This window comes from Typopeltis vanoorti, chromosome 13 (genome assembly GCF_054136105.1).
Source record: "Typopeltis vanoorti isolate ZY-2024b chromosome 13, IOZ_Tvanoo_1.0, whole genome shotgun sequence".
In the NCBI taxonomy this organism is placed as follows: Eukaryota; Metazoa; Arthropoda; class Arachnida; order Uropygi; family Thelyphonidae; genus Typopeltis; species Typopeltis vanoorti.
This window is the reverse complement of record NC_143561.1, coordinates 64,518,332-64,544,484: the sequence shown is the minus strand read 5'-3', so window position 1 is coordinate 64,544,484 and position 26,153 is coordinate 64,518,332. Positions and strand designations below refer to the sequence as shown.

The window sequence follows — 26,153 nt, the reverse complement described above, 5'->3', positions numbered from 1 at the left end:
AAAATCCAGCAAAATCATCGTGTATCCATTTTTTTTTATCCAACTCAGCTGTTACTCTAATATAAAAATATAGTAAATTACTAAGGCATGACTGACCCTTCACAAAACCATGTTAACCCTCATACAGTATCATATATTTTTATCTACTCATTCTTGAATTCTCTTTTTTACCAATTTTTCTAGTACTTTTACCACCACATCTGAGGATGATAAACACTGAGGAGGATATATATATAGTAGAAGTGTTTAATGACCAGTTCATTCAAGTATTCCATCCTTGTGATGTAACAAGATTGTAACATAATGACAACTTGAGAGGTGTGGGAATTGGGGAGGAACCAGTGATGGTGAGTGAGCAGGAAGTTTATCAGGAATTAAGTAAACTTGGTGTCAACAAGGCCATGGGACTTGATGGTATATTACTGTGGGTCTTGAGGGAATTGTCCAGGGAGTTAGCAACAGTTTACCTACATATTTAACTTGAGTCTTAGATTAGCCCACATTTCAAATGAGTGGAAAGATGGCAAAATTGTTGTTCTTCAAAAAGGGAACTAAGGCTTTGAATTATAGGCCAGTGAGGACAAGGATTCAGATCTGGGTTAACAGCAGTAGAATACCCTTAATTTTGTTAAAGAAGATCATGTTTTAGCAATCTACTTACTTATTATAACAAGGTGACGAATACATTGGACAAGGTGTGGGGGGGTGAGTATATTTAGATTTTCCAAAGGCTTTTTATAGATTGCCACTTGTAGTTAAAGAGTGACAGGTGGGTTTGGATAGTAGATTAGTGTGTTGGATTGAAGATTGGCTGTATGTTAGGTATCAACAGGTTGTGTGGCAGTGGTGGTGGTAGGGGGAGGAATATCCCATAAGAGGGAAGTTGCTAGTGCCATGCCCCAGTGGTCTAATTTGTGAGCCATTCTTGTTTAATTTGTATGTAAATGACATTGGAAAGCGCTTAAATGGTGATATGTGGTTGTTTGCAGATGATGCAAATTTGGAGAGCATTATGATAAATAGTGCAGATATAGTTTTGCAAAATAGATTGTGTGAATGGGTAAGTGTGTGGGTGGGTGGGGGGGGATATCAGTTTAATGTTGCAAATTGTAAAGTTTTAAAATTTGGGAAGCAAAGGTGGGATTCAGAGTAGAAGAATGGTGAAGATATTTTAGAGGAGATGAAAGATCTGGGAGTGATGGTGGACAGGGACTTCAAATTTCATGGACATTTGGCTAAAATTGTGAGGACAACACTGCGGATTATGGGAATGATGCAGAGAACGCTGACATGTAGAAAATTAATGATGTATTGATTCCATTGTACAAGGCTTTGATCAGTCCATATGGATTACTGTGCACTGTGGTCACCAGGTTATCAAAAGGATGATGAGATGTTGGAGAGAGTTCAGAGGCAATTGACTAAGTTGGTTTCTGGTCTCTGGAATGTGGAATATGAGGACAGATTGAGAATTACAGAGCCTAGTTGTATAGAAATGACCGAGACACATAAGTGGTAATTACCAGATTAGTATGGATGAGATTTTTCATAGAATATCTGGAGACTGGGGGGGAATGAGAGACTGTCCTTGGAATCTGTATAAGGTGGTCATGAGCATGGGGATGAGGAGTAGATTTTTTTTTTGCATGGAGAGTGGTAGATGATTGGAATGCATTCTGATGACCTGTGCATATGAGAGTGGGACCTCCCATGATGAGTCTCTTGACTGTATGTAGGTCTGGTGATAATAATAATCATAATAATATTCAAGTTGGGGGAGGGACGTCATTTACATCAAGCACATCCCTCAAGTGGTGGATGATGGAAGCCTAAGTGGGCCACTCCAAATAATGAATAACGAGCCTTGGACCAAAGGTGCACTTCAGAACCATTTCAGGAGTAGTGCTGTAGACCACTGTAAAGATGCCAGCAAGTAGAAGAAGAAAAAGGCCCCCAGTCCTGCACGTCTCTTTGCAATCCCACCAAGGTGGTGGTGAAGAATCTGCAAGAGCAGTGGATGCTAAGAATCTTGCACAGGAAAGTAGACCATCATCTGGAAATTCGACCCTATTTATTGGTTCTTTCAACACTCGAACTTTGTTTTCAGACTCCCATATTGATTTCCTGCTTCGAGAAAAATGTAAAGTTTGATGTTCTTGGTATTTGTGAAACCTGAAGAAGCTCTGAATTAACAGCAAAATGGAACATTGGCAACCAAATTTTCCTTGGAGCTTCAGGTAATGCTACAATGGTTGGAGGAGTTATTTTCATAATAAACGAAAAGCTAACTAAAAATATTATTTCTTGCACAATCCATTCTGAATGACTAGGAACACTAAAATTAAAAATAGGAGATTAGTAACAATAAAAATAATAGTGGTCTATACACTTACTTCAACAACTGACATAGAAGAAATAGAAAACTTCTGTGAATACCAATCAGAAATATTACAGAAGAAAACAACATACATTATAGTGTGTGAGGATTTCAGCGCAAAGATTGGTACAGGATCTAGTGAAGAAAAATACATTGGACCATGGGGGAAAGAAATGAATGAGACGAACTCCTGGCGAAGCAGAAAGACTTTACATTATGAATAGTTTTTTTTTAAAAAGAGAACTGGGAAAAGATGGACTTGGCAATCTCCAAATGGAGAGACAAGAAATGAAATTGATTTCATTCTCAACAAATTGCAAAACAATAGTAAAAAAGTGTTGAAAACATTGGAAACACCTACTGTGATATTCATTCAGACCACCATCCAATAAGAGCCATCCTCAAAATAGGAAAAAATGAAGAATGTATATGAGCACACTCCAACCATAAAAAAACACTCAAAACAGATACATTTTGAACAATTAAAAAAAAATGTGGAAGAAACTGACTGGAAATTAAATTAAAAAACAACAGCGATGAAGATTTATCAAATTTTAATAATCATTTATTGAATTGCAAAGAAAGAGCCTCCTATGAACTTCCTCGTAAAACCTGCTAATGCCTATCAGTGAGAATGATAACATTTCTTGTATCTTTCAGGAAAACAATCTTTTCCTGAAAGATACAGGAAAAGACTCTTTAGAATATAAAATTATCTGTAAACACTGAGGCAGGATATCAAAGATGACTATAATATGTATGGATGCCAGCCTGGTTTGCCAAGTGGTTAATGTATCTGCTCTCCAGCCATAAGGCTGCACGTTTGAATCCTGCTATGGGCATGGATGTTTGTGTTTGTCTGTGGAAATACTGGTGTTGGTGTAGTTGCGGTTAGAATGAGCTGTAGAGTAGACACAGTTGTAGAGTGGGTGCCCTCCCTCGATGAGTCCTTGGACTCCATGGAGGTGTCACATAATAATAATAAGAAGAAGAAGAAGAAGGACAAAATTAGAAGCAGCAGCTAGGCTCTGCAGTAGCCTAAAAAAATTAGAAAAAGAAATAAGTCTAAAGCAACCACTACCATCAGCATCCATAGACAATCAAGGAAACAGGCACACAAACAGAGGTGAAATGGAAAAAATAATAAAATCCTTTTATGAGAACCTTTGTTCATCTAAACAAGTAGTCACAGCTCCAGTACTAGATAAAAATTTGGAAATACCATCTATCCTACCTCAGAAGTAAAAATGGCTATCCACCATATGAAAACTGACCGATCACCAGGAATTGATGGTATAAAATCCGACGAATTAAAAATGGGTGGACAAGTACTCTTTAAAGCTCTAGCAGAAAGATTTACTCGATATATACAATTAAGGAAAAAGCACCTACTGAACAGAAAACATCAAAAACCATAATTCTGCATAAAAAAGGTAATAAAGAAGACATCAGTAATTACAGATCCATCTGTCTATTATCACACACACATAAAATATTCGCCAGAGTCATTCTAAATAGAATACAAACCTCCATGAATGAAAATAGCTGCCGAAGAACAGGCAGGTTTCAAAAGAGGCTTTTCGACAATAGACCATATTCAAACTATTAGTCAACTAACAGAAAGATACAGTGAATACCATATGCCACTTTGTTTTCTTTTTCTAGATTTTAAAACGGCATTTGACACTGTTGAACATAAAGTAGTATTCCAAGATTTAATAGAACAAGGAGTAGAAATAGCATATTTCCATAAAAGATATTTACAAAGAAGGTACAACAAATATCACTCTTTTCAATCACCTGATTAAAATTAATTTAAGTAGAGGAGTACGTCAGGGTGATGATGTCTCATCACCTAATCTTTTCACATGTACGCTGGACAGCATCGTTCAAAAAACTGACATGAAAGGTGGGATAAAAGTCGATGGTGAAATGTTGAATATTCTATTATTCGCTGACGATGTGGTATTAATATCTCACTCCCCTGAACTCTTAGAATCAATGCTGAATGACGTAAGCCAAAACTTTCAAAACATTGGATTGAAAATACATCTGGACAAAACATCATGGATGGAAAAACGAATATTGTAGCCCCTCCCCCTTTATCTGCGGGGAATACGTTCCAAGACACACCCATGGATACCTGAAATTGCGGATAGTACAGAACCATATTATATGTGGTTCTGTACTATCCATACTATGTTTTTTCCTATACATACCTACAATAAAGTTCATTATCATCAAATTTTTGACATGTATTCTCAAGGAGTATACAGGATATGATAGTACTACAAGAAAAACTTATATCATTAGTAACTTCCTATCTACAATTTTCCACCAAATCCATCTATTATCTGTCAAGACTTCAACATTATTAAATCTTATATTTCTATCTTCTAGGGCACTTTTTACTGTATCAATCCACCTATATCTTGGTCTTCATCTAGGTCTTTATCCTGTCAACCTGTCAGAGAACACCTGTTTTGCTAATCTTTCCTCTCCCATTCTGTTTAAGTGACCATACCAACTAAGAGTAGCTCTTCAAAAACATTCCTGGATGCTAACAATGTTAAGTTCTTTCCTAATATTCTCGTTTTTAATATGATATGGCCATTGATGCCATCAGTTCATGCCTCCCCCCCCTCCCTCAATCTTTCTCAGGACTCATATTTGTGGTCATTTCTCTCTTATTCCATATAAATTTATTCAGTTGACTTCCTACCATACCAACTTTGTTGATTCTGTTGTCTATTTCCAAATTTAATATGCCATCTGCACTAAAAATTGTGTCTAAGTAGCTGAAATGTTTTACTTGTTCTATAGGTCTCCATTCACGATGCAGCTGACATTTTAAATGTTTCTGTTTATTTTCATTATCTTGTTATTGCTGATTTTCATAACAAATTTATTACAACAGTTATTCAATTTATTCAGGGAATCTAACAAACTTGTACTGGATATATTTAAAATTATAACATCACCTGCATATCGTTAGGGCTGAGATTAACATATCCAATTTTGATGTCAGGTTTAATATCGCTTTCTTTCATAATGTGATAAATGTAGATAATGAATAACCGAGGGGGATAATGTACATCCTTGCCTGACACTAGATTTAATATCAAGCCATCTTCATGTACTTCTTTCAATTCTAACTTCTGACTTACAAATCAAATGAAGACTAAAGTATTGCTTGATATAATGCCACATTGACACCATATAACTAGCATTTTGAATAGCTTTCCTCTTGGCACCTTGTCATATGCCTTTTGCAGGTCTACAAAACTTAAATACAGATCTTTGTTATATTCCCACGATTTCTCAACTATTTGTGGTAATGGTGGAAAATCTGATCCTGACCGCCTCTATTTGGCTTGAATGTAGCTTGTTCTTCTTCCAAGCTTCCCTTCCACAATCCTTTTGAAGAGTTTCTCAGGTATACTTGCATAAATCTTACGAGGTACATTCAATAGAGAAATACCTCTGTAGCTCTCACACTGACTTTTATTTCCATTTTTATATGTGGGCACTATGAGAGTTCTACTTCAATCATCTGGAATTCGTCCCTCTCTCCAGACCTTCTGAACTATGCAGTGCAGCCCCTTTAAGAATTTTATACCTCCATACTTTGGCATTTCTGGTCGAATATCGTCTACTCCAGCTGCCTTTCCACATTTCAGGCTTTTGATGGTTTTTTCTACTTCAAGTATGGATATGTATTCCTGATTGCATGCATGTTGAGTGTTTTTTTTACCACTGTAAACTGTGCTGTCAAGGATTGTTTCATTTTGCAATTTTTAGAATTAATTACTCCATACATCAAGGATATCTTTTTCTCCAGTTTTTATGTCACCTTTATCATTTCTAGTTTCTTTTACAGCATATTCCTTCATTTCTGAGCTTTTTCAACAACCTGCAGAATATCTTTCCACCTTTTTGATATTTATTTTCTATGTTCTTACCAAGTCTTCCCATGGCTGTTGTTTAGCTAGTTTTACACAGTGTATAACTTTCTTACATTTGTCTCTGTATTCTCTAACAGCACAAGCTGACTTATTTGCCAGCAAGTTTTGATATGCTTTCTTCTTTTCCTTCACTGCCTCATTAATTTCCTGTGTCCATCATGGAGTTCACCTATGTCCACCATTTGAAATAATGTTGGATTTAAAAATTCACATTGCTGATGTAATTATAAATTGTTTATTTCTGGAATTTTCCATTTAATGTTTTCAGACCAGGGTTGACCGTGTATAGCTAACCTGTGAATAAGGGGGTACTTCGGTACAATCAGTCGAGAATCCCATACCATTGAAGATGTTGATCACATCTACCTTGGACAGTCTATAAAAATGAAAAACGACATATCAAATGAAATAGCAAGGAGAAAAAGAGCTGCTTGGATGGCCTTCAACAAAATAAAATCAACAGTTATCAACCAAAACATAGATAAATAAATAAATAAGAGCCCATCTTTTCACTAGTCACATCCTACCAGCATTAACTTATGGCAGTGAAACATGGAACACAACTTTAAAAGATGAACAAAGCTTAATAACAACTCATCATGCAATAGAAAGAAGAATGTGCAATATAAATAAAATTGACCACATAAAACACATAGAAATCAGGAAGAGGTGTGGACTCAAAGATGTAATAAAAGCAGTCTACAGCAGTAAAAGTATATGGGCAGGACATCTTGTCAGAATGAGAGAAAACAGATGGACAGTCAGAGTAACAAATTGGTATCCAAGAGAAACCAAACGGAAACCTGGAAGGCCAGTGATCAAGAAAGTTGGAAGAAAATGGAGAAGAAAGGCTCAAGACAGGAATAACTGGACTCTTTACAACCTGCAGTCATGGAGCAATCCTGACTGAAATCACAAGTCCATCAAGGTGATATTCAAATTAGTTACTTGTACAGAAACTTCATGCTGTGCAGCAAAGATTTTTTCAGTATATTAATATATAATTTTTATTTATTTATTTTTTATTTTGAGGAGGGTACACTTGTTACACCACAGCCATTACATTTAGCAGATGAGATAGATAATACACCTATACTCTTTTTTCAGGTTATCTGGAAGTAGCGGAATGAGCTACATTTCCGGCTTTTCTTACCATTTGTACTGTAGGCTTACGCTGCTTAAAATAGTTCCTTAAATTTTTTACATTATCACATCGTGTAGTACTTTCAGTACCGTCGACAGGGTGTAGCATAGAGGCAGCCTGCCTCACGGCGCGGCTTAATAAGGGCACTCGTTCAGCCATATTGCGATAGGAATTGTCGCTACGCTAACAATTCCTGTTATTGTAGCAAGTGCGGAAAGAAGTTTTTCTAAGCTTAAACTGATTAAAAATTATTTGCAAACAGCAATGATCCAAGAAAGATTTGTTGGTCTAGCAACTATATCGATAGAGGCGGACATAGCATCTAATTTAAATTTAGAAGAGCTTATGAACAGTTTTATTGTGTGATATCCCCTTAGAGCAGACATTTAATTAATATTATTATGTAATCATTTTGCATTAATGTTTTTGTTGTAGTAAAAAAAAAAAAAAAAAAAAAAAATGGAGATTTTCTTACATTTTTGTCTTATAATCCATCAGGGGTGATATTTAATTGTTTGCCTCAGGGTGCTATCTAATATCTGGCAACGGCCCTGAGTACTTTGTATATAATTATTTTACTACTTCCTTACCGATGCTAGAATTTTCTGTTTCATACCATTAAATTGTTACAGCAAACTTATTTTCAAATAATGCAATTATCTATCATGTGGTCTCTACCGATTGCCGACTTTATTCTACACATGGCGGAGATGACTGGTGGTGTTTGATCTTGTATTCCCACTTGCGGTAGTCCTAAATTAGTAACACATCCTAAAGGCAAACCTCTGAAAAACACATCATACTAAATGTTTACTCTGGTTTATGGACGAGAAATCCTGATGAAACAGTGGGCAATATCGTGATGCAAACAGTGGAACTGACAGGTGTAAGTAAGACGGCAGTATACTGCATGAAGGAGGAGCCGACCACGATGGGAGAACTGCGTACGCTGGGGAAGAATAGGGCTAGTGCCATAGGACTACGCACACGCTCAGTGAAATACGATGACTTTATGCTGTCAGTAATTTGTCAGAAAGTGCACCATTTCTTCCGAAAGAATGAAATTCCTACGATATATAAGGTAATGTTGTAAACAATAATGAAGATCTCCCTCACATTTCATTAACAACAACTTACCGGTTGTTAAAGGACCTTGGTTTTGTTTACACCACAAGAAAGCAATCATCGGCATTATTTGGAAGGGAAGATATAATTTTATAACATCTCCAGTATTTGTATTCTATCAGGAAATATCATCGTGAGGGACAAAAAATTTATTATACAGATGAAACCTGGGTGAATGCCAGTCACATCTTCACTAAAGTTCTCTAGAATACGACAGTAAAAAGTGCTCGTCAAGCATTTTTGTTGGGCTTAATGACAGGCCTGAAAGCTCCAAGTGGAAAGGGGTCTCGTATAATCATAACGCATGTTGGCAGTGAAGACAGATTTGTACCAGGGAGACCCTTCAAATTTTACAAGCACAGAAATCACAAGGCAATTATCATTAGGAAATGGATGGTAAGCACTATGAGCATTGGCCCACGAACATGTTTTTGCCAAACATTGAGCCTAACAGCATTATTGTAATGGACAATGCACCTTACCATTCTGTCCAACTGGAAAATGTGCCATCTCAGGCTACACGAAAAAGGACATTCAGAAGTGGCTGAAGGAGAAAGGAATCGGTTTTACTTCTGATATGGTGAAAGCAGAACCATTGAACTTGGTAGTAAATGTCAAAAATATTGCATTGACAGTTTGATGAACAGAAAGCACACACACACAGTTATTTGTTCTTCCACCTCATAGAACTCATCTGGGCACAAATTAAGGGACATGTTGCAGCTAAAAATACAACTTTCAGAATTTCAGATGTTGAAAGACTGGTCATGGAAGGATTTCAAAAAATTACTGAGTGCACATGGAAAAGTTGCATAACCCATGTTATTGAAGAAGCAGAAAAACTATGGGCCCTTGATGGAATGATAGATGAGGTAGTAGAAAACGTGTGTTTCACGGTAGATGACAGCTCTGAATCTTTATTCAGTGAAGTTGCACAATCTGATGATATTACTCATAGCCTGAGTGGTGTTGAGGAGCTTTCTCATTAAATTAATGAAGGGATAAGAGCGTTTATGTATATCTTATTGTAATAAAATATGTCATGTTCAGAAATGTGCGTTGTGATGAGTGAAGTTCACTTCATAATGTAAACAATCACTGCTTATCTTTTAAGCCAGTTTATAATAAACTATATGACATTTTTTTGTTACAACCTATCAGTTAATTCCAGAAAATTCAAAGGCACACAGTCATATAAGAGTCATTTTGGCCGTGCAATTTCATATTTGCAATCATAATGTAACGTTATAGGTAGAATGGTGTGATTTGGGCATCGACAGTGTTTAGTTGATTTTCTACACATATGCTTAGTTACAAATGCAACGTGCTTCGCTGTTGCCATACTAACAGCGAACTAATATCCCGCTACCTTTGGAAGCAGTAATGCCTGTAGTATATTTCTTTACTTCCAAGATAACCTGAAAAAGAGTACAGTAAATAACATTCTCTTGGTAGCTGCTCTATACCAACTGATCATCTGATTTGAAAAGCATATGTTATGATTCATCACTATACCACAGCTTTCCAGTGATATGCTGTTTGCTTGACCAGCTCTGCACAATGTAAGTCAATTTTAGACTATTTTTCAGGGGAGGGGAGATTTTTTGTGCATAGCAGACTTTCATAGAAACAGACTATAGGAACCCTTGTGTAGTTTCTGGTTACCTTTATAGCTATGGGTATCGTAAATTCCTGGTTCAGAATATCCACTGATGCATGACGGAATGAATGTATATCTTTCTGTTATTCTTTCCTATCAATTTGTGGTTTGCCTCTTTTTATTTATTTTTTAACCATTACTTTACCAGTTTTGATGATATCAGTTGCATTTGCCAGTTTGGTCAAGCATTAGAACTTATAGCCTGCTAATAATCGGAAAGCTACAAGTTCTAATGCTTCTGTGAGTAGTATTCAAGAAAAATCAAGATGTCTGAATAATTTTTGTAGTGTGGTAATATTTGGTATATATATTTCTTATTTTTCCTCTTCTCATCAAGTATTAGGCATTTGCCTGATATCTCATACCTGTTCCAGCTTCACTGGTTTTTTGCATCATGCTTCTGGTCCCCCCCTGCCCCCCAGTCTATATTGATCCGCTTCTTTTGGTAGCAAATATCTTTTTGTCCTATATTATTTCTGTTTCTCTCTCTTCCTTTATCTTTTCATTTAAGTTGTAAATATCCAGCTCTCTTCTAAGGTTTCATTTTTTATATGGTCTAATTTTGTGCATTCTTTCATTGTTCTTAAATCTTATTTCTGTCACCTGTATTTTGCTTTGATCTTTTCTTTTAATTATGGTAAGCTGGCTGTTAAATGTAGTTTCTAGTGAAGGTAGGCTTTCAATAACAGAAGTAATCAGTTCACCTGATAATGAGCAGAGGAATAGGACATCTAAGGATAATTTTTCATTTTCCATAGTGAAGTTAATGTGTGGATGAACATTGTTTATGCTTGCTGGAAAGTAGTTAATGGATCTTCGTGATGGGGCCAGATGATCACAAACAACAATATCCTATGGTCTGAAACACACTTTCTCCAACATTGTTGCTGTAAATTCAAACATTTATTTAAAAGAAAGCACCAAAGCCTTACTTCATTCTGATTAAATTCAAAACTTTAAATCAGAATAGCTGCCTCTCATTATTAAAGATATGGGAGTCTTATTTTAATTAAACATAATTAAAGTTTTAATTAATAACTAATAATACAATGTATCCTCAGTTATGCCTTTGCATTGTTTCATTGTAACAATGTGGCTCTCACTGTTTCAAATCAGTCCATTGTTAACATTCTACTCTGTATTAAACTTTTGCCACTGATGGCCTGTAATTTTCAGGTCAAAATATATATTATTCACTCCTTTCCTTGTTTTATCATATGAACTGAAGAAATTCTTACTCTTTTACTCGCTACTTTCTTTTGCAACTTCCAGGACTTGTTTTTTTCCTCATTTTGCCATATGAAAAATTTCCCAAGTGTTAATCTATCTGATCATAATCTTTCAACAGCTTAAATGTCTCAGCCATATCCCCCCCCCTGTTTTTCTTCTATCTACAAAATTCTACAATCTGCCCTCAGTCTATCTTCATAATCAGTATCGTACAGTTCTGATATCATTTTTGTTATTCGTCTCTCTAAGGCTACTTCATCTCCTTCAAATCCTAGTGACTAGATATAAGTAAAGAAATCCAGATCTGGGGTGATCAAAGATTTATATAATGGGACCACCACTCTTTATCTTTAATAGCCAATGTTCTCCTCAATATTATTATTTTCTTGACTTCAAAGGAGTCACAAGACTCGCCATTGGAAGACAATGCTAGTCACTACTAAGTTTGGCCGAGTGGTTAACATATCCGCTCTCCAGCCAAAAGGCTGTAGGTTAAAATCCTGCTATGGGCATGAATGTTTGTGATTGTCTGTGAAAATACTAGTGGTCGTGGTGGTCAGTAGATGGCATTAGTGTAGATGATGTGGTTCACTGTGGTTGGTAGATTGAGTAATGGAGAGAGAGTTGTAGGGTAGATGCCCTCCCTCAATGAGTCTTTGGAATTCCCGGAGATGTCACGTAATAATAATAATATTTGCACTTTTGCCATCCTCTTAGGCAATACATTTAATGTTCCTTCCAATCTGCATGCAAAAAATTTACTTCCCACCCTTTTACTCATTTCTTTGTTTTCACTTCCAGGGTGGCCCTTTTCCTTTCCCTCATCCTACAATGTGAAAAATCTCCCTAGCGTTAATCTAATAATAACCCTTCAATAACTTAAATGTCTCAATCATATCCCTTCATTTTTTTTTTTTTTTTTTTTTTTGTCTTCTATCCACTAAACACTAAGTCTGCATGCCATCCATCTGTTCCTCAGAATTAATATTATACAATCTTGATATCATTTTCCTTATCCATCTCTATACTCTCTCCAAGGTTGCATCATCCTTTCAAATCCTGGTGAGCAATGAAATCCAGATGTGATCTGATCAAATCTTTATACAGTGGGATCACCACTCTTTTATCTCATGACCATTGTTCCCCCCCCCCCAAATATTGCAGCAGTTCTCTGAGATATCTTTGCAACCTTCATAATATGACTTCTGAACTTTAAGTTTCTGTTTACAATCACTTCCAAGATCCCTTGCTTCTCCTACTTCTTCCAGTATAACTGTACAAAGTGAATATGAAGCATTCCATCTGCTGATCCTAAATTTTAAAACTTACTTTTTAGTTGCATTAAACTATCATCATTAATTTGCCCACCTATCCAGCTTACTCAAATCCTCTTGAAGAGCCAAAACATCAGCACTAATACTAATAACCCTCCCAAGCTTCACATCATCTGCAATCTCCCTGTAGTCTTGTTGCAGTATCTGTAACATAAAGATTGAATAGTAATGCTTCTAGTACTGAACCCTCTGAAACCATTTGTGACCTTCTTAATACTGCTCCTTTGTATACTACTCTGATATTTAACAGAAAACCAGTTACTCATGCCATTCACCAACCTGATATCCAAACCCATACGTTGCAACTAAAAAACAAAATTGTTATGTGATACCCCTTTCAAATGCCTTTGCAGAATCTAAAAAAATGACATTATATGCCTTATCCTCATTCATTGTTTGTATTACTGTATTGTAAAATGTAAACTTTAAATTAAATTTAAAAAAATTAAAATATTAATTAAAATTTAAATTAAATCTGAGAACTGGGTTAGAAAAAAAAAAGTCTATTTCAAAACTTTTCTATATGAAACTCTTGTAGTTTCTGTATTTGGCTTTGAAATAATGTTGGATTCAATATCCACTTAATTTGAATAATTTTGCATCGCCGAAGTGAAGCCTTTTGGCTCTCTATTTCAGTAAGTTTATCAAAGATTAGAAAGCACAGATACGAGAAGAATTAGGAAAGCGAACAAATAGGCATCAATGGCAAAAAGATATTAGGAAGGAACTTGATATTGTTAGCATTCAGAAAGGTGTGAGCAGAGCTTAATCTCAGGAAGTATGTCATTTAAAGAAAATAGAGGAGAAAATTATTAGCAAAACAAGGTTTTGATGCCAGGATGGTAGGAAAAAAAGATCTGTAGGAAGACCAAAATCTAGGTGAGTTTATGAGTTAGTGTATAAGATGTGACAATATTGGAATCTTCATGAACAAGAAACTAATTTGGAAGAAAATTGTGAATACAGATTAAGTAGTAATGTAAACTTTTCATGTTATACTAGATAGTATGCTGATTCCCCCCCCCCTCCCTTTGTAAATGCATATGATTCATTTGGTAATGATGATGGTACTATCATTGGTTTGTATAAATTAAAAGTATTTTATGCTTTCTTCATTGAATTAAGTTGTTCAGTAAATAATCTGAATAGCTGTGTAGTGTAATACTGATCTCTTTTCATAGTGAAGGTAAAATTAGTGTGACATTCATCATAAGTAGCTGATTTTTAGCTAGCACTAAAAAGTAGATTAATACTGGAGTCTTGAATAATGAGAGGTAATATAATTAGTTTTCTCTTTGGAGAAAAATTGGCTTGCTTTGGTTTAGGATTGTTTGTTCCAAAGTTTTGTCAAAAGCATTATAACAACTCATCACTATTAATTATTATAAATCTAACTTATCTAATTGCACAGATATCTAAGATGTTTAATATTAATGTTCTTTATTGATGTTTTTATTAATTTGAAACACTCAAATATCCATCACATGATAAAATGTTAAAGGCAATTAATATAAGCAGAAACTCCTTACAATTGTGAAAGTTTTAAATAGTTTGTTTTTCAAATATTTTACCTGTCATTTTATGATGAATTATGTGATACTTTTTTCATACTATTCTGTCAATCTATTGACAAAAAAAAAAATCTTTGAATAACTTTCAGACAGTAGTGCTTCTTTCTTGTGTCAACCATCTGCTGCTCTAACCAAGTTAGTTTCACTAATGATGGAACGGCCAGGAACAGTGGCAGAGTTTTCTCTTCAGCGGCCAGTAATGATTTTCATTCTTCAGAGGCATGATCTTGACAGTCTCCAGTTGGCCATGAAACAAGCATTGAGGAAAGCAGCATGCAGAGTTTATGCTATGCAGGTAAAGAAAGTAGTAGGATATTCAGGGGAAAAAAAACAAAAACTTTTGAATAAACCATATACCACTACAGCTTTAATATTTATATCGCAATTCAATGATCTTGTGTATTCATATACTACCACTTATATTCTTGTGTGTGTGTGTGTGTGTGAGTGAGTGATATACTGCTTGGAAAGAAGTCAATGGACACCATGGTGTAAGGAACAAATAGCCATGGTACACAGCTTAAGATGTAGGACCTCCTTTTGCTATGATGACTGCAGCAAACCTACATGTTTGCTGCAGTCATATGCATATCATATCCACAAGCATATGCTGCAGTCGATGGAAATTTTGGACCATTCTTCCTGGAGGCATGCAACAATCCTGTAGTGTTGTAAGGTGGACATCCCTTGACCTCATGTGAGGGGCTCCAGTTTATCCCACAGATGTTTAATAGGGTTGAGATCAAGACTCTGTGGAGGCCAGTCAAGTGTGGTGATGTTTGTCCACAAGCCATGCAATTACAGCAACAGCAGTGACCTTATGACATGGTGCATTGTCTTGAAAGAGACAATGGTCAGAAATGCCACAAAATAGGAAGCAGTTCATTGTCCAGAATCTTCAGGTATCTCTCAGAGTTCAGTGTTCATGGCACACAACAGCTTTGAGGCCAAACCAGGAAAAAAGAGTCATACCATCACGCAGTCACCTCCAAATTTCATAGTTGGGGTTATGCACTCTGGTAAGAGACTTTACTGGGCATCCACCAAATCCATACCCACTCATCTTCTTGATAGAGAATGTAGCATGATTTTGCTCCATAACGCAGCTTTCCAAACTTCCAGTCCCAATGGCAGTGAAAATAACACTGCACGTTGGTTTGGGTAATGTGGAGCTTGCATATCGCATGGAAGTGACTTCACAATGATGATACTGGTCCCTTTTGTTCTTATTATTTTTGCAATGCTTTTCTTCCCATATTTTTTCTCTGTTTTTCCCGAGCCTTTATTACTATCCTGTTGTAAAATTTAAATATTTTTATATTGTACTTGTAAATTCAATATTAAATATTTCTTCTCTTTGTTTATTTACTTATTTTACTCAACTTACTTAACAGTCGTAACTCCGAGGTGTAATCTCATTGCTTGCAATAGTCTATCACCTTTAATCTTTTCAGTCTATCAATTTAACCCCCCCCCTCGCTCAAGGTCATGACTATGCTACTTCATGTGTATGTATTTTAGAATTTAGGAATTGCCTCTGGCTGGAGCCAATTCCTTTGTCTAAATAGCTGGCTTTTTCTCACACTGATCTCTGAAAATTTATTTGAATTAAGACTGAGCCATCAGAGATTGCGTAGAGGAATTGTATATCTTTCCTCTACATGCAAGAAAAATGCCCAGCACAACACGGAATTATCTCTAAGTCAAGCAACGTTTCAAACCTACTATTTGTCAGTCATGGCTACTTTTACTCTTAAGGTAACACAGGTTCCATCTTTTTATGAGAAGACAGAATTATTGGTAAGACAGAATCAGGCAAGTTATTTGACAAACAAAACAATTTATTCATGCTCAATCGATACATATAAAGGGTAACACTACACATACTAAAATAATCCAACTCAAATTCACTCAATAAAATGACATGGAAATAATATAAAAATCACATGTCTGGTTCTCCACTAGATTAATTAAACATTTCTTGCTTAAGCTCAATGACTAATGCAACAAATACGCTCACATATAAATTAGACACGGAAGCAGACTTGTATACATTTTACATTAATTTAACTCAGCTATAAATATTATTAAGCTTAACTACTTTCACATGCAATTCCCCTCTTCAATATATAACATTAGTTGATTCCTCAAAACTCTGCAAACTACTTCACAATTAATTTAACAAAACGGCTTTTTGTCTTTACTACTGTTCTTTATGCTAACAAACTAAAAAAAACATCAGTAATCCTTGCCATAAATTTCACATCTAGGAAAGTCCTAAACAAAAGTCTCACTTGCTACTTTGTCATCCAGTTCATTACACAAGATCCTAGAGATTGTTGACACCTTCTACTACTTTCAAAAATTCACACATGGGCACTTTATTTGACATCGATGATACTTCACAAGCGGAGATTGTCAAGGAACTTAGCGGTGGGAACTCTGGAATATACCATCACTGCTAATACGAACCTCCTATCATCATCGGGCTTTGGCTAGCAGGACGTGAATCCCCGTCCCTGGAATGGCAGGACACACAGGAAATTCCTCGTAGCGAGAGCAGGAACAGAAAGTCTAGCCTCTTTTCCTTCGATTCCTCCTCCTTTTTATTCTAATCTCCCGACCTTAAAACTCCTACAGATTGAATCTCCCAGATTTTCTTGGAGGGGTCTTCTCAGCCACCCTGCAGTTGCTGAGTTAAGGCAAGGAAACCTCATACTTCATTGACCTTCGCGAGTCGCGATAGCCTCAGGTCGTCTTACATTTTTAATCCCGTCTGAGTTATTTCTTTGTCTGTACAATTTTCTTATTACAATTTATTCCAACATTTTTTTTAGTTTTATTAGAGCAAAATGAGTTAAGTATTAATCAAATTACAAGTATATTAAATTGATTTCATTTCCCCTGTAAAATCGCTATAGAAGAAATTTTATTCTAAATTCCTTCTATACAAAATTTTATACCATCTTCGGGATATAACACCTTGCCACTGTGGTTGCCATGTGGAGCTATCAATGGACATGCTGAAAAGGAGAATACTGGTAATATTGCTTTACTTTGGCCTCTCCTTTGGCAAGACAGACTGTCCTGGATGACGCAGCCAGGATAAATCAGCTAGTAGGCTTGCCTCCAAGGGTAAAAGGTGTTGCTGTGGATTTCCTTCCCAATGGTCCAGGGGACAAGGTCCCCAAAACTTGCTATGCTACCCTTATAGGTTCTGCGGTAACATTCCACTCACAAGCGCAGTCACTGCTTGCCTAAGGGTGGGCATCCACGTGGTTCAGTGATGGGTGGAGAGCTTTGGAGTGGAAATTGTTAAAATATGCTAATTTTAATTATATCTTATTTTCTTTTATTTAAATCTCCCTTTAAAATCCTACTTTATCTCACTTTAACTTTCCTTCTTTACCTTGTTATATACTTCTGACTTATGGCCACAAATAATATAAAGCTCACGTGTGCAAAACTTACAGAACAAAGAAATTGCCTCAGGCCAGAGCCAATCTCTTTGTGTGACCCACTGGTGTTTATTCTCAACTGAATTTGGAAAATTTATTTAGTTTCTAGCTGCGCCACCAAATTCGTGGGTGGGAGTTGAATCTCCCTCCGAAAAATAACACAGTAAACCACACGGAACTTTTCTCTCTTAATTCTAAGTAAATCTAGCAACTTAAATTTTCTGTTATGCAGTCGTGACAATATCTACCTTAAGGCTCACAGATTCGAATTAATGAGTAGTGCATTGGAAATAGAAATCAGGCAAGTTATTTAAACAAGAAAACAATTTATTTAACATCAATGACATGTACAATGGATCAATTTTAAGTAATAAGTAAATTAGCTTCTATGCTTCAAATCACAACTAATGACTACGTCTACAATTTAGTTCATAATCAATTCTAGTAAGACCACGTGTGTATAATTTTCTCTCGTTAAACTTGGTAGTACTCAGATCAATTTTTACATAACATTCTGCAGGTGTAGGCAATAGCTATAACATTAAATACACGACATTTCACCTTAAATTTTGGCCATACCTTCTCTCACATATAACAAAATACTTCAAATATCAGCATAAGGCCTAAACTCCTCAAGTATCACTATAAAACAAGTCCCTTAATTAAATCACCGTCACAATCTTTTTATTTCCAGCTAAACAAAGGAAAGATCTTACTTTGAACAGATGTCTGGTCTTTTCTGAATGATCCCTGAAATCACTTCCTTCTATTACCTTCCAACCTTAAGCAACGAACACAGGTACTTTCTCCGGGATTTTTGAGATCTCCTCCTACTTTTTTCGAGCATCGGGAACTTGGAGGCATTGAACTCTGGTATCTACTTTCTTCTAGGAACAACATAAATTAGTTGTTTCACATTTCTGGAATCTAATGGCTGGAACGCAGGTCCTGTTGGTGATTGCGAATCATCTTCTACGATGATTAGCAAAACTCCATTGCCGTAACGTACATCTTATCCCGGTAACTGCTCGACCCTCGCTGACCTCGTCGCCTTCTCACTGACCAAGGAACCACTAAAAAGCCCCCTATCGCCGTAGCAAACCCTCTCTTATATCTCTCCGATCACCTTGGGTTCTGCTACATATTAATCCCCTGGGTATTATGTTGTTCTGCACCTGCCACCTTTTGTTCAGTCGTTGCATTAAAGTGGGAAAATCCCCTTGCAATGTTGACCTTCGAGGTTTGCAGTTGCCCCAGGTCATTAGTTAATACCTTACTCTGTCTAAAATTACTGGTGACTAAGAGGTTTCTTTAGACAATTTATCTTACATTTATATTCCCTTGTTCTTTTACAAAAACCCTTTGAGGTGACAATATTCAGTAATATGCAAAAAATATTATTTCCAAATAAAAAAATATGGAAATTTCTCTATTAACCCACAAGTATTTTTAGTGCATTTTGTTTACCAGTAAAATCGGTATATAAGGTATTTTTGTATAAAAATCCTTGTATACATGATTTTACAAAATAAAATCCTCCTGAGAATGAATACTTCATGTTTTTGTTTATTAGGGGTCATCAACAAGCCCCAGCCATATCATGAAATCATAGAAACACCAACTGAAAATCAGAATTAATAAGCAGAAAACATAAGCAGTTGCAATCAACACACCACTAATCTCGATAATACATTCAACAGAGGAACATCTTAGAAAAATGTCACCCTCAAGTCTGTAAAGAAACTGTGTTCAGGAGATATGGTTATTTTATGGACATATCAACTAAGACACCATCAGAAAAAGTTACTTCATGCAACACATCTTGGGATAATACCAATTATGGTTACTCCCTACAAAACTTTGAACTTTTCCAGAGGTGTAATTTTGAAGGGAGTTCTCGACATACCAGATAAAGAGATGTGCTCTGAAATTCCAGATCAGGAAGTGGCAGCCATGAGGAGAATACTTAAAGATGGTTTCTTGGTTCCCACCAACACCATCCTTGCATTTAATACACCAAAACACTAACATCTGTCGTAGTGGTCTGTCTCAACTGCCCAGTAAAGCTCTACATCCCAAACCCTTTAAATGCTTTAAATATCAGAAGTATGGTCATTGTCAAACTGCCTGTCGTGGCAGTAAATATAATGATAACAAAGATTACAAGAGCAAAAATGTCCTAATTGTGAAGCAGACCATCCAGCATACTCCCAAGCATGCCAAAGGTGGAAGGATAAGGAGATATAAAAATTAAAAACAGATCAGTGTATCACCTATCAGGAGCCAAAGAGGCATTATATCACAATAATGGCAGAACCATCTGGTAAGCCCTTTTATCCTGAGAAAGCAGCTGCAAAAAATTGTTAATTGAAATCCAAAGCCATATATCATTCCTACCTTCTTACAATTACAATTCTCTGAATGATATAACTTGCTTCCCATCTCCTTTGAGTAAATGGAGACCAATCAGTATTACTCACTCCTGAGAATATGCCAAAGATGGTCCTGCTACACAAAAATCCACTAATAAAAAAGATAATGGAATGTGCACTGCAGTGAGTCATCATCAGATGGTATGAATACCTCCATTCCCTCTTCCCCAAGAAGATAAAACAATTAATGTATTAATTCGTGTAACTAGTGTCCTAGAAAGAGTACAATATGTCAATGTCTTGGATCTTATTCCTGATGGAGAGGAAATGATGGATAGTGGCCATCTCCTCAATTCTCTCTAAAAAAAAAAAAAAATCCAAGGTTAATGAAAGAAAAACTAATCAACATAGGAAGCCAGATGATACTACCAAAAGAAATAATGAAAACATTCCTACAATGGAATTGTCGTGAACTCTGTCAAAACATTGAAGGCATTAATGTCCTCTTGCAGAATTATAAATCAGTACATTTCTACCTGCAGGAAACATATCTAAAGCTGAGAAGTTATCTGAAATTATGAAATATTACCATAATTTGTAAGAACATGGGATGGAACTGCCCTTGGAGGAGTGACAATACTTGCGGGCAACCATACCCCCCTTTCAGCAAGCCACACTCAATGTGAATGTAGAAGCACCTGCAGTCCAACTTTCAGTTGGAACTCTATTTCTGCATCTAATAATGTAGATATCTGCATTACTCCTGCAGCAGATATCCCTCAAGAATACCTTATGGTGTCATATTGTAGTTACCTCCCACTATTACTTTTAATGGGGATTTAAGCAACCATCAGAGGAAAATTTGTTGAGCATGCACTTGACATATATCATCTCTCCCTCCTAAACACAGGATGCAACACCGCTTCCATATGCTTAACTGAACATTTGCTGCCACCATAGACTTAATTGCTCACCCTTCCTTTTTCCTCTCTACAAGTGGGAAATTGGTGACAACCTATTTGAGAATGATCACTTTCCCATGATATGCACCTTCCTGTATGAGCATCCATCACGAATATTACAATGGAAAATCGAGTGGCTCACTTCTTCATTAATAGAACTTGATTCTGCAGTAGTCAGCTCTTCATCCATTAACAGTTCAGTGAATCATATGTATATTGTATAATCATAGTGTATTATACAATCTGCCACAACTGCAATCCCTAAACATCTAGGTGTTACCAAATTTCTCTAAGCTATGGTGGAATTACTGTTGCACTACACCCAAAGAAGCTTAGCAGAAAGATAACAACAACAAATCTCACTGCTTTCAAATGTGCTTGAACAAGAAACATTGTCAGAGTCAAAAGGAATCCTTGATCTAATATACATCCTCTACAACCAGAACTAAAAAAAATTAGGACAAAATCCAGAAAATAAAGGTTAGATATATTACTCACCCGGTTCTCTATCCTTGAGCACAATGGTTGCACAGTTGTTCTTTCTTTTCTATTTTCTTTGCATATTCCTTGCTCTAATTTTCCTGAGTCTTTTTTACTATCCTATTTTCCAGACTACCATCACTGGGATCCAATGCCTTGCTGTCGTGCTGTGTGACCTGTGGACATCAAGAAGGGGGGGGGGGGATCCTGTTAGTCTTGCACTACTTTGGCCTCTGCTTCGGCAAGATGGCCTGGCCAGGATCAGCCAGCTAGTGGGCTTGTCTGCAAGGATCAAGCATATTGCAGTAAGTCTCCTTCCCCATGGTCTGGTGGACAGGCTTGTTATGGTGTTTGTATGGTGTCCGAAGTAAACTGAGCATTCCACTCGAGTGCAGTCATTGCTTGCTGGAGAGTGGGTTCCCATGTGTGGCTCTGTGGTGGATGGAGGGCTCTGGTGCTGAACCAAAAATCGCTCAAGCACGAATCTCTCATCTTCAGTTGTTTCAGTAGCTGAAACAAAGCCCCAACTAGGTATTGATACCATTGATATATCTTTTGACAACAGTGATATAGAACAGCTGGCAAGTTTTTCCAAAACAGTAAAGAAACTATGTTCTGGTGATGTCCTTATAGAAACATCATGTCAACAACATCAAGAACAATTACTCAGAGCAACATCATTGGGTGGAATACCTATAACAGCCACATCCCATAAAACACTCAATATGTGTAGAGGAGTGATCTCAAAGTGGGACTTCCTAGATGTCCCTGATGAGGATATATGTTCTGCGCTGAAAAATCAGTGGATGACAGGTATGAGGCACATCACGATCTGTAGGGATGGCCACCTAGTTCCAACCATAAACATCATTCTTATGTTTGATACACCTAAGCCTCCAACATCTGTTAAAGCAGGGTATCTCAATTGTCCTGTTCGGCTATACATCCCTAATCCGCCAAGATGCTTCAAATGCCAGAAATATGGACATGCTTAAGCTGCCTGTTGTGGCTCTGTCAGACAGACAGTTTGGGCATGTCTGTATTAGTTATCATGCTTTGAACAAGAAAGTTAAATGTTTAAATTGTCAAGGAAATCATCCAGCATATTCGCATGCATGTCAGCAATGGAAAGATGGGAAAGAAATACAAAAAATAAAAACACAACAGAACATGTCATATTAGGATGCTAGAAGAAAGTTAGCTACTACCACCAAACCTGCTTTGAGATCCTCTTATGCTAAGAAGGTAACAGTAAAGAAAATGAGAACAGTAATTCAAACTCAAATGTCTATTCCACCCTTTGATAATTTCACCAAATCTGAACTTTATGATCGTGACTGTTTCTCTGTTGAGCGCATCAACCATACAACGTACGGCCCTATCTGAAAATGGTTCCGTTCAATGAGATCCCACCTTTTTAAAAAAATTATGGCAAAGTTATCACTTAAAGACAAACCACCAGTCCCTTCCACAGATAAAATGGATACTTCGGTATTTACTGAAAGCAACTTGAACTTACTCATTGATCTTACACATCCGTAGATATTTTCCAGAGGAAGAGATGGACACTGGTCATTCATACTTCTGAAAAAAAATTAATGAGAAATATAAACCTGATGAAGACAAATCTCCTAAACAATAGGAACATTTGACAATGAAACCACTGTAGTTAGGCTAGAATATCAATTATATTAAGCACCTACTGCAGAAACACAAACCTTTTTGTTTCTGTCTGCAGGATGTTTATTTAAAAATCAGTGAGGATTCTATCATCAAGAATATCTCTCTTGTATACAAGGGCAAAACTGGAGATGATTCTGCACATGAGGGAGCAGTTATTCACAGTGTTAAGCTGATGACTACTCCGTGTCATCAGCTTAACACTGCCATATTCTTTATGGATGACTTTAATGGACATAACATTCTGTGATGGTAATGCCAACACAAATAGACTTGGTTGTATAATGGAGCAAATACCTTCTTCCACATGCCTACCTGCTTTTATTTGACAATCTCTCTTACAATATGCTCCCCTGCCATTTTTTCACTGCTCACATGGGATGTTGATGAAAATATATATGGAAACAATCATTTTCCTCTTATCAGCATTGTGTCTTCATAAGAGCCATGTCCCCCATGTGAGAAATGGACCATTCTGACTGGAATTCATATTCCCATCTTGCAAAATTTAATACTGAAGCTTCATGACTTATTTTTCACGGTATTAACAACACCACAAACACTTTTATCAACAAAGATGTTTTATTAACGCTAATATTTCGCTGATTTTCAACTCAGCATCATCAGAGCACAACACATGTAAACGCGACAGTGAGTGAGTGAAACGATATAATTGCAAAAGACAAAAGATCTAAAGTCCTATTTTTGGCGCCCTCTAATGAGAAAAAAAAAAAACAGCAGTTATCCAGGAGTTTTTCTTAGGATAACCGTCTCCCAAATTTTTGGCAAATTAATGCAACCATATTTGTTAAGGTTGGGAGAATTCTTCAAAGCCATTGCTGACTCAAAAAATAATCTTTCAGATCTATAACGACTCCTAAATAGCAAATTCGTTTTCCTCCATCTAATCCTGTGTGAAGGAGTGTCCAAAGCGTGGTCTGCCAGTCCCGACTTGCCATAGTAATAGTAGCGAATGTATCTTTCATGTTCTTCCAGGCGGATGTTCACTGATCTTCCTGTTTGCCCATAATAGGCCAAGTCACAGTCACGTGGAACTTCATACACTCCTGGGTGTGCTAAAGGGTGAAGTTTATCCTTTGGCAAGCGGATCAGAGTTCTATTCCCTATATCAGAGGTACATCGGAAAAAATAGCCAAAGTATTGTTGAAACATGGCCTTCGCACCACCTTCAAACCTCATGTCAAGCTGGCAACTCTGATCCGCTCGCCAAAGGATAAACTTCACCCTTTAGCACACCCAGGAGTGTATGAAGTTCCATGTGACTGTGACTTGGCCTATTATGGGCAAACAGGAAGATCAGTGAACATCCGCCTGGAAGAACATGAAAGATACATTCGCTACTATTACTATGGCAAGTTGGGACTGGCAGACCATGCTTTGGACACTCCTTCACACAGGATTAGATGGAGGAAAACGAATTTGCTATTTAGGAGTCGTTATAGATCTGAAAGATTATTTTTTGAGTCAGCAATGGCTTTGAAGAATTCTCCCAACCTTAACAAATATGGTTGCATTAATTTGCTAAAAATTTGGGAGACGGTTATCCTAAGAAAAACTCCTGGATAACTGCTGTTTTTTTTTCCTGTTAGAGGGTGCCAAAAATAGGACTTTAGATCTTTTGTCTTTTGCAATTATATTGTTTCACTCACTCACTGTCGCGTTTACATGTGTGTTGTGCTCTGATGATGCTGAGTTGAAAATCAGCGAAATATTAGCGTTAATAAAACATCTTTGTTGATAAAAGTGTTTGTGGTGTTGTTAATACCGTGAAAAATAAGTCACGAATAACCATCAACGCATAAGCTTATCTGTTAGATTAATACTGAAGCTGTCAGCCAAACACCCATTAATGAAGCATGTCACAGATTGTATCCATGCAGCAACCACAGCAGTCCCAAAAACATTCTGATTTCCACTCTCTCCAAACCCTTGGTGGAACGAAGAGTGCCAAGCAGCCAAAAAATATCAAGATAGAGCATGAGGTATTTTTCATAGATAACCTACCACAACAAATTTAATATTTTTAAGAAACTTTCATAGTTTCTATTAATTTTGCATTGCCAAACTGAAGCAGTTTGGCTCTTCATTTTAGTAAATATTTTTACTAAGAGTTCACTTACAAAAAATACACCTCACTAACATTGCAAGTTTCTTAGTACTGAACGAGAGTTTTTGCTCTCTTAAGGTTTCTTCCTGGTCTCTGAGGAGAACCAATAATTTCAAAACAGCTGTCAGGCCAGTGAAACCTTATCAAAATGGACTAATAGAAAGCAAATATATAGAGGGCATTGTTTATGTTTTCTAAGTAGTCCGCTCCAAGGCAACTTGTGAATACTAGTAAGTGTATTCCCTACTCTCTGGTCAACTTATTTTTACGAAACTTTCATGGTTTCTACATTCAGCTTGGAAATAATGCTGGATCTAATATCCATTTTTATGATTTTGTATCGCCTAACTGAAGTCATTTGGCCCTTCATTTTAGTAAAAACTTAATAGCATTTAAACATGCTCCTGCCAAAGCATGTTATGTAAGACATCAGAATCAAAAACAATCCTGGATCTAATTTACATTATCAATTAATCCAACAACCAGTGCAAAAACTGTCTAGGATAAAATCCAGAAGATGAAAGATAGATATGGAACATAATGGATGTATTATTGCTGATCCCAAAACTAATTGCAGACACTGGGCAAAAACTTTACCAGAATCTCAGCAACTGTCTCATATCCTCCTGAATTTTTAGATAGCCCTACAATCAGTCATTTGTTAGAG

The 26,153-nt window shown here is 36.5% G+C and overlaps 1 protein-coding gene across 1 annotated transcript in view; it reads left to right on the top strand.

The window, feature by feature from the left end:
• Positions 1–26,153, top strand: part of hiw (MYC binding protein highwire) — a 1,014,282-nt gene that overhangs the window by 715,595 nt on the left and 272,534 nt on the right. Inside the window, exon 59 of the mRNA XM_090402616.1 lies at positions 14,496–14,701. Coding sequence (XP_090258742.1) covers positions 14,496–14,701 — 206 coding nt within the window. The remainder of the gene's footprint in view (positions 1–14,495; positions 14,702–26,153) is intronic.